Consider the following 10,731-nt stretch of genomic DNA (forward strand, 5'->3'; position numbering starts at 1 on the left):
TGAACTTTCAGATTCCTCCAATGAACTCTTCATTTATAACAGCTTCTCCCTTGCTGTTTCTCTAGACGTACGTGTGGTTCACCAGTAGACCCCATGTTCCAAACTGCAATTCTTTGTTGTTCCTGAATAAACCCATCTGCTGGAGAAATATCTAGCTATTTGTTTAAGGTCAACAAATATATACAGTAAGATTCCATTCATAAAGTTCGGAAACTTACAAAATTAAATAATATTTTGTTAGAGATATTTACAAACTATAAAGCAAAATGAGGGAATTAGTAACAAAATTCAAGATGATGGTGATATTTGAGGGCGAGGTGAAGGCAATCGGCTCAAAGGGCCTTCAGAGGTATTTGTTCTTAACCTACATATTGGATAACTTATTACCCTTTCTTAAACTGTGCATATACATAATACAGTTGCCCCTTGAACAACATGGGGGTTAGGGGTGCCAATCCTCACAGTCAAAAATACACGTATCACTTCTGACTCCCCCAAAACTTAAACTGTGCCTCAGTAAGAGCCATCAAAATTCTCACTAATGACCTGTATGACATGCTGATCTCATAGTTCTACACAACTATGGCATTGCTTTCATTGTTTCATTAATTCTTCTCAAGCGTCCCTACAGTATCCTTAAGGGATTGGTTCCAAGATCTCCATGGATATTAAAATCTGAGGATGCTCAAGTCCTCTATATAAAATAGCATAGATCAATACATACAGCTGGCCCTCCTCATCCGCAGACTACCAATTGCGGATTAAAAACAATACAGGTATTTATTGAAAGGAATTTCGTGTATAAGTGGACCCATGCAGTTCAAATCTGTGTTGTTCAAGGGTCAACTGTATATATTCTTTTCTATGCGATATTCTATAATAAAAGTTTAAATACCTAGTAAGACCAATTCAACTCCAGAAGAAAACCACACCAACTATATTAATCAACAGTCACTCACACTAACCATGAATAATCACAAATTACATGATATTTGAGGAAACCCAAAAGAAAAAGGAAAAATAAATTGGCCAAAATGGACCACTAGAAGAACTTTCACCAAAGGAAATACAGTTAAGTCCTCACTAACGTCCTCAATAGGTTCTTAGAAACTGTGATTTTACGTTAAATGATGTATAATAAAACCAATTTACCATAGCCTAATTGATATAAACAAGAGTTAAGTTTCTATAGCATCTTCTGATCACAAAAATATCATCAAACTCCTAAATAAAGACCCCAAACACTTCTAATATTAAACACTGAAATAAATGTGAGCTACACATACATTTAAGAACCATTAATAAAAACAAGTAAGATAATGATTTTCCAACCCACTCACTCCAGTTCAGAGTCACGGGTGGCTAGAACTTATCTCTGCAGCTCAGGGCAAAAGGTGGGAACTGGGTAGAACACTATCGCAGGGCGCATATTCCACCCTCCCTCAGACTGAGACAATTTAGATAAACCACTTTACCTAAACATGCACATCTTTGGGATGTGAGAGGAAACCAGAGTCCCTGGAGCAAACCACTCAGACATAGGAAGAATGTGCAAACTCCGCACAGAGAGTAACCCCAGCCAGAAATCTATTTGTTTTCTTATCAACATTATAACAAAACAATGTTGGACAAAACAATGTTATTCAAGAACCTGCTATATAAGATATTTCAAGAATTAGAAGAGAACTTTTAAAAACTTCTAGGTAGCATGCTCAGAGATTCAGGAAGCTATTATATCCATAAAAATCAGGAATAAACTGCTGTTACAGAGAGAATGCATTTTAAAAACAGGAGAAAAGAAAAGAGAGAGCAAATGCAAAAGAGACTGAAAAGAAGACACATGGAAGGGAAGAAATAATAAAACAAAATCTCCCTAAGCTACAGAAAGACAGCCAATAAAGACAGATTGAAAGTCTACCAAGTGCCAAACAGGATGAAAAAGACACACCTAAACACATCCTATGAAACTTCAGAACTCTAAGGACAAAAAGCAAATCCTGAGAACTTCCGGAGTACAGTTGTACCCAGAACAATAACCTTATGGTCAATGATGATCTGTATAGACAAAAGTGGTCCCAGAGGGGTGTAACGGAGCTGAAATATTCCTATTGCCTAGTGACTTCGTAAACATCATAACATCACAACACAACACATTACTCAGGGGTTTGCAGTGATGCTGGTGCAAAAAAACATACTGCGCTGACAGTCGTATAAAAAGTACAGCACATACAATCATGTATAGTACATAATACTTGATAATGATAATCAATGACTATGTTACTGACTTATGTATTTACTATACTATATTTTTATTTTAGAGTGTACTATTTTTACTTACAAAAAAAATTCACCGTAAAACAGTATGCCGTATTACACCAGCAGCATTCTCATACATCTTGCGTTCTCTTGATTGCATTATTTTCTCTTGTGTTTAATGTAATCTCATGTTGTTTTATACAGTAACATAACTGTACAGGCTTGTAGCCTAGGAGCAATAGGCTATATCATAGTGCCTAAGTGTGTAGTAGGCCATGCCATCTAAATGTAAGCACACTCTATGATGTTCACACAATGACAAAATTACCTAAGGATGCATTTCTCAGAATTATTCCCATCATTAAGCAGCATATGACTGTATAAAAACGTTACATTCAAAGAAGTGACAAACAAATGAGATTAAAGACATTTTTAAAAGGCAAGGACCTAATGTTTAACACTCATGCACACCATATTAAAAATAACTACTCCAAATTAAAAAAAAAAAAAAATGACAATGTAAAGTATGAGAAATAATGGTAGCTGACTAAGAACTAGAAAGAGCATACAAAGCTAAAAAAAAATTAAAAGAGAATTGAGTAGATCTTGTGTTTGTGCCATTCTCTTCTCTTTGAGGCAGAGCTTTGGTGATAAAGCATCACATTTCCTTCTCTGTACGTCCAACAGCAGTTCTAGGTTCTAAAGTAAGTAATATTTATTAATAATGATATTGAAAAAGTAATATTTGTGGAATATAAACATTTAGATTTAAATAGTACATAGAGCATAAAGACTACATCTTGTTACACAACAGTATAAACATTATTTATTTTGACAATATAAAAACAATATGACTACAAAAATTCAGAAGGGGAAGAGTACTAGAAATGGCTAAATTTCATAGCAGAGAATCAAGAGATACTTTCTAAAGTTGACTTAACATATCACTGAAAATTATATTATCAACTATCAGAACCAAAATACTGACAAAAGTGATTACATTTTGGGAAGTGGGACTGGGGGTGGGGGAGAGAGAAGGCTATTTTTCTATTTTATAGAGTTTTTAACAATGTTCCCATGTTATTTTTTTTTAATTAATAGGAAAAAATGCATAATATTCTTACAAGAATTTCTCATACCTTATTCCCACCTGAATAACCCTTAAGACCATCTTTTTCTCTGCTTTATATACATACACACAAAAACAGTGACACAGAAATGCTCCATGATCAGCAACACAGGACAGTTTGAAGGGTGAAGTCAAGGCCAAAGGCACTATGGTCCTAAAGCCCATCACTCCTCAGAGCAGGTTCCCATCTTTACCATCTGGCTTCTGCTTTCCTCTACACCCCAGATCTTGTTAGCATCTCTATATGACATGCTGATCTCAAAGTTCTACACAAACATCACACAACTGTGTCCACTCCAAATTCGTGCTGACCACACTAGTTCCAGTCTCACACTGGCATTGTTTTAATTGTTTCATTAATTCCTCTCAAGCTCTCCTATAGCTACAGCTCTAATTCTTTTCACATATCTCAAAACTCCATGATTCCATCTTTGTGAAGAATCTTTTCCCTTTAATCACATACCAATTTATTCTCCCCAAATCAATTTTTTTCAACCAAACCCTTTCTCCTGTCTCAGAGAAAGAGAGATCCTCCCTCTACTTCAATAAGGCCACAATCCTTCCATGCTGCTCACAGGCTCACCTTCATATACCCTTGAGGGATCCAACCTGTGTCCATACCTCCCTAGCCAACTCAGTCTTGTCTTTTCTTAGCCTCCCCAGGCCTATAAAGATTTTTCAGTATCCTCTATTATTAAAAAATAATAATAAAGTAAAATAAGTACTCCTTTGAATCTGCTTTTGGTCTTTCATTCCTTTTTCCCAGCTTCAAAATGAGAAGCCTACACTCATCTCTCTATGCCCTCATTACTTTCTAATCGAGCCTCTGATTCAGCCACAGGACTAGAATTGACTAACGCAATCATCCGTATTCACTCATCTGATTCTCCTAACCTCCCTACAGCTTTAACATTGTTGAGTATTTATCTCCATAAAAGAAGCACACTATGCTTCCCAGTCCACCTCCTACTTCTGTGCTCATGACTGGCACTCCAGATGACTCTTCCACCTCTAGCTTCCTAAATATAGGCATTCCCCATTAACTTCATTTTTTACTTTCCCTTTCAAAGATCTGATATAACTTTATGAAGCTCATAAAGATGATGTCCAAATTCTTCAACTACTTCAGGATATAATTCACTATTTCCAACTGCCCACTGAACAGTTTACCTGAATGTCCTGCCATGCCACAGATTCTATCATGTCCAAAATTATATTCATCATCTGCTCCCCAAACCAGCACCTCAGCTGTTTCTATATATAACATCATCATTCCCCTGGTTACCCAAACTCAAAATCTGGGCCATCTTTGATTCTGCTGCTATTCCCTCACATCTCACCATCTTTCTCCTCCTCAGTGTTTTACAACATGAAAAGTAAAGATGAATAAGCATGGTTTCCAGCCTCTGGGAAGGATGAAGAGAAATATAAGCAAACAATTATAAAGTAATCTGATGAGTAGTACAAAAGATAAATGCACAAGATGCTAAGGTTGTGGAGAAAAAAGTACAAAGGGGAGAGACTGAAGTGAAATTCAACAAGCTGTAAACTGTAAAAGTCAGAACTAAAGTCCTGTCCCCTCACTCTCACAGGCCAAAAGAACAACAGCAGGCAAAATGAATAATTCAATGTATATCTTGATTCAAGAAAATTCAATATATAACTTTTCATTGACTGACTATATATTAGGCATAGATGATTCTCACTATATGTGGATTTTCTTTCAATAGTAATTGTCCCAATTAATTTAAAATAAGATTTCCATTACATATAATTTCATAAAGATACTCATAGGTCATCTTAGGAATTAAGAGCTGGAAAGAACCAGATACTGTCATCTAGCCACTCATCTCCTAGAGGCTAGGAAAGGTTAAATAACTTGCCCAGGGTCACAAAGCTTGTAAATAGCAGAAATGGAACCTGAACACAGTGATCTTTTTCCATGTTACCTCACTCACTGCCTTGACATGCCTCTCTCTCAGAATGATTTCCCAGGTGATTCACATAAAAGCCAATAGAAATGAGAATCTGTAAAAAGGGTCTGGGTGTCAGGTCTCTTTCAAAAGTCTTGAACATGGTCTCTTAGACATACGCACACATGCGTAATATGAATTCCAGGAAAAAAGCAATCTGACTATAACTCAGTTCTCTGTAAAAATGAGAAATAGGTCCTCAGCTTGTTGATGACGAAAATTAACTAGAAGGCTCTCTTTCCTTCTAGTTAACGTCATTTTGCTTCCCCAAAATAAAAGCCTAACTGGAGTTCTAACTATTCAACTAATGGCTAGAAGAAACTCAGAATTCTGGAGAGTTATGTGGAGGTGCATAGGGTTTCCCCCACCCCCCAACTATCTTATTCAACCTCTGGTTTCACCTTTTGTCAGAGAGAAAAAAATTACTTCTCTCCATCTCCAAGAAGTTACAGGTGCTTTTTACATTATAAACATTTCTTCCCTGATAGAGCAGTTAAGTGATTAGAATTCGCAATTTGCTCTAAGCAAAACCTCTTTACTCTTAGAATCTGATCCCCTTCTGAAAGATCCTCTGCTCACTTTACAGGGAACATGTTTTAACATGTGAAAATGCAAAGTCAAAAGCAGCCAAGAACTCAAGTTCAACTCTACCCTGCCTTGTACAGCCTGTCAGAGGTCGACTTGCAATAATGATGGTTAAGGTTAATAGCAAAAGAAAAAAAAAAATCAGCTTGGTTGGGTTATTTAATTTCAACCAAAGTCTAGACTATAAAACCCATCCTTACTACTCTATTTTCCCTTTCAGAAAGTTCCTGAGAAATCTGTAGTCTTGAATTTGATTAGAGTGAAAATAGAGAATTCTGAACAAGTGAGAACTTATTATTAAACAACTATTAATGAAAAAAAAATGAACACTTTAATGTTCTTTAGTTCTGATGATGTAGACAAATATGGTCATGTCTTATTCTTGATGACTCACTGAGACACTGTCACATCCTCTTTCTCACTATTACTTCTGCTTCTAAACAGACAAATCATTTTAGATAACAGGTTGTCAAAAGTTGGGAAAGCAGTTTCCTGTCAAATGAATCAGAAATAAATCACTGGAAAACCAGACTGGTTAGAACCAGAGGAGCTGGTAACAAAGAGGAACTCTACTTCAATCGAGGTTCAAGTTTCTGTTCATTTTATCTCAAAGAGGAAAAAGTGAGCCTCATGCACTGTCTTTCCTTCTCCAGATTTCGCTAAGAGTCCAAAGACAGTTTCCTGCTGTTTCCAGGGCAGAATGAAATGGTGTTCACATTGATGTATGCATTCTCTTCTCTCAGCTTACAACCACTCCCTACATATACATCTAAGACTGGAGACCTCTTGTCTCACCTACTCTTACTCATCCTCTCTGGTGCACCCTTACCTCATCTACTTTCTATGTCACTGACCACAACCTGGTGTGTACCTACAATTATATCTATGACTTTTCACATAAGCATAGCTGCTTAAATGAGGGTGGCTTTTCTGTATGTCTTCACAAAGCGTTTTTCAAGGATACATACGTGACAATTTATTTTTAACTCAGAGAATACTCATAAAACCAACAGAAGAGAACACCCTCAACTTCCTCCTCTGCCTATAAATATCTGCCTCTGCTCCCATCCTTTTCTCCTTTACTCTGTTTCAGCAGAAAAGAAGTCCCTTCTGGTATGCTGGATAATCACTCAGAGATGCCTGAAATCTCAAACCTTCCTGACTCACGGAGACCAGGAGTCTACTCTAGACCGTCAACCCCTCCTTTCCAAGGCTTCTTACCCTTCCACCCCACAAATTTTGTTATTGTTGTTAATTATTTATCAAGAGAAACTATTCCTTAGCCCATATATTCATGCTTCATAGTTCAGGAACACGGGTCAGTGACAAATTTCCATGGAAGTCAACTCAAATTCTTTACATTCCGAAATCACTTTGCACTCTGAAAGATACCAGCCTTCCTCATCTCCTCAAAATCTTTCGTGGAATCCTAATTTCTGTAGAAATCTGTGTATGTCTTCTTCCTTGGTTCAGCCACAGCAAACTCACAGAAAGCTGCAACCCCCAGAGATACAATGACTGCTCCAATAATAGGAGATCACAGACACTTGGCCAGAAGGCCACGCATCTGAAGTTTCGTCAAAGCACTGGAAACCATACTAGTTATATGTTCTCTTAATACCAACGTCCTTCCAGATAGAGAAAATCAACCATCAAATTTTTATGAACATCTACTATGTGCCAACAGCTCTTTTCTACCCTGGAGATAAAGTGGTGAATAAAAGGAAGTACTCGCCTTCATGCAATGTACTTTCTAGTGAGAAGAGAAAGAAAGAAGAGCTAAAAGCATAAACATCCCAGCTACTGTTCTTTCTCTTCTTCGCTTCACACAGCCTCGAAAGAGCAGTGTATGTTGTCTGCCTCTACCTCTACTCCTGCTTCCACCTTAGATTCCTTACCCTACACCTAACAGGTTCACAGTCCCCCACCTCCAACACCACTAAAATAGCTCAGGCAAAGGTCACCACCAAGGACCTCCTCCATTTGTAAATCTCAGTGGCATCCCTCAGTCCACTCTTAAACTCTACAGCAACAGGCACTTCTTGAAAATCCCTATTGCATTGCTCTTCTCCCTCTTTGGCCACACATACCTCTCTGACCACTTTTCTTGGGTTCCTTTTCTTCTGCTTCCCCCTTAAATGGCGGCGCTTCTGGAGCTCTGTGTTTAGCCTCTTCTTACTTGATGTGCTCCCCTCGGACCACTTCAGTCACACCCATGGCTTCTACTGTCAGTGATGCCCATTCAGGAATATTGAACGTGTAGTGTAGCTTCAGGACAGGCCTTTCTAAAGAGGTCCATGCACATGCACAGCCAACTGCCTGCTATGGATCCCCACTTGCATGGCTCAAAGACCTCTCAAATTCAATAACACTGAATTTATCTCCTCCCACAGCCAAAACTGTTCTTCCTCTATTCTCTGTATCAAGAAATGGTGCCATCTTCCTCTCAAAAAGCTAAGCCAGAAATCTGGGAATCAATCTAAATTCTTCTATCACATCATATGCCTTCCTCCTTCTCCACACCAATCTCATCAATTCTGCCTCCTTAAATACCTCTTTTCATTGTGTCTCCCCTAAACCTACTGCAGAGACCACTAGCTCGTTTCAGGAGCCTCCTTGTAAGAATCCCTTTCCTGTCTTGCCCACTTGCCCAGTTCTTACCAACATAGGGCTACTTTGATTGCAGTCTATGGGTATGGTGCCCCATAGTTATGTGACACAGAAGCCTGAAATCATCCTCCTCTAGGGCGAGCTCTACCAAATACAGATGTTATCCACTGCAGCTTACAATTCCTCAATGACTCCCCATGACCTATGTGGATGTTATTTAAACTTTCGCCTGAAGAAAGTGATGGGGGATAGAGGATCTAGAAGAGGCACAGCCTGAAGGAACAAGCCACAAGGGCAAAATATATTATTTTTTAATTTTTAAAATTTAAGGTTATATTTTATCCTAGATTTTAATTCTGCATTATAATATATTCGTATTTTAATACAGCAATAGTTTCCAAAAAAATTCACTGAAATGCATACTCCAAGATATACCATGTTTACCATAAGTTCTGAGTACCTCCTGGCACAACCGCACAAACCCCCACTGGGAAGCAAGGCCCTATAAGATAAAATTTAAGATTCTAAGGTCCATCCCTGCCATGCAATCAGCTCTGCCCACCTGTGCAGGCTTACTGGACCTACTAAGCTTACACTTTAGGTTCTAGTGGTAACTAAATCATCATAATTCCTCAAACACATTACAATGATTCACAAATCCATGCCATTCTCCAAACCTAAAGTATCCTCCTCCCTTGTCTATCTGCCCACCAAAATCCTATTAAACTGTTAACTCTGAGCCCAAATGATTCTACTTCAGGGACTCCTTCCCAGAATACTATACAGAATGTAGTACTATGGGTATACATTAATGCCCTTCACCTGAGCAACCTCAGTATTTGTACATGCATTCTTTATGACATTATGCAATAAAGTACTGTTTATAGTATCTTATCTCTGCAAATAACTACAAAAAACTACCATTATGTCCAGTCTCTCCTAACCATAGTCAAACTTACTGAAAGTTGTTTTGTTTTGTTTTTGAAATTCTTACATTTCCTCCCATTCATTCCTTAACCCATTATAATCTGGCTTCTGATCCCCACACTATTGCATTAAAACCACTCTCACTAAATTCATAAAACAAACTTTTGGCTAAATTCAATAAAGCCATCTTAATCCTTACCATTCTTGTGTTTGCAGCAACAGCTGTTCTTTCCCTCTTTTGCCTTTCTGACCCTGGAACTCTCCTGATTTTCCTTCTTTAGCTTTCTTGCTAAACCTCCAGCCACTTCTTCCCAGTCCTCTTTGCAGACTTTCATTTCCACTGCCCATGTGAGCATTTCTCAGGGGTCTGTCAGAAATACTCTAAGCCCTCTTTCCTGGGTGAACTCATCGATTCTTGTGGCTTTAAGTATTATCCTGTTTCAGAAAGCTGGAAACCAAATTTGGGTTTACATACCCAGTTCAGTCACTCCATTCACTAATTACAACTGCATGGATAGAAGTTTGGGGGATATAAAATAACACAGCAGCACAACAGCATAATAAAGACTTACAGTACTTACCATGCACCAGGCAGTTTCTAATCACTATATTTTTATGAATTAACTGATTTAGTTCTCACATATATAAGTAGATACATTATCCACATTTTACAGGTAAGGAAACTGAGACAACTAAAACTGACTACAAAAAAATTAAAAAAAAAAAGGACAGGAAAGAATCCTCACCGCTAAGGAAAAACTTTTTCTACAATTGTAAGGAAAAAGTTAGAAGATAATGAAATTAAATTCAGGATTCTGAGCAATTTAGTTCTCTGACAATGGAGATCTCTTTTAATTAACATATAATAACCATTTTAGTCATATTTTCAACACGATCATCATTTTAATGTTTCTTTTAATCTTCATTGAAATAGAATAGTAATTAAGATGTTTCGTAAGTTCTATTTCTCAGACAGAAAGATAAACTTCAAGTTTATGATAGGTTAATAAGGAAAATATTTGAAATTTTACTATATTTATCCTATGTACAAAATTACAATAAGTTTAGTGTTTGAATAATATCTTGGACACAGGTACTCAAATAGACATCTGAGAGAAAACCAGGAGGCTGTTTGTGTACAGTTGGCATATTACGGGTGACCTATGAATGTCCTCGGAAGTCTAGTTGGCCACACTGTTTGCAAATGCTAGGATAAACTGACCAAAGGTCTGACTTAGTTCAACAAACCCA

General features: G+C 37.5%; 1 protein-coding gene across 2 annotated transcripts in view; it reads right to left on the bottom strand.

The window, feature by feature from the left end:
* The window catches only part of DIP2B (disco interacting protein 2 homolog B), a 168,872-nt gene extending 159,021 nt beyond the window's left edge, over positions 1–9,851 (bottom strand). For both annotated transcript variants that reach the window (XM_025050230.1, XM_015593190.2), the window contains exon 1: positions 9,680–9,851. In XM_025050230.1, coding sequence (XP_024905998.1) covers positions 9,680–9,836 — 157 coding nt within the window. In that variant the 5' untranslated portion in view covers positions 9,837–9,851. The remainder of the gene's footprint in view (positions 1–9,679) is intronic.
* Between the last annotated feature and the right edge of the window lie 880 nt (positions 9,852–10,731).

This window comes from Pteropus alecto, unplaced genomic scaffold (assembly GCF_000325575.1).
Source record: "Pteropus alecto unplaced genomic scaffold, ASM32557v1 scaffold196, whole genome shotgun sequence".
Taxonomy (NCBI): domain Eukaryota; kingdom Metazoa; phylum Chordata; class Mammalia; order Chiroptera; family Pteropodidae; genus Pteropus; species Pteropus alecto.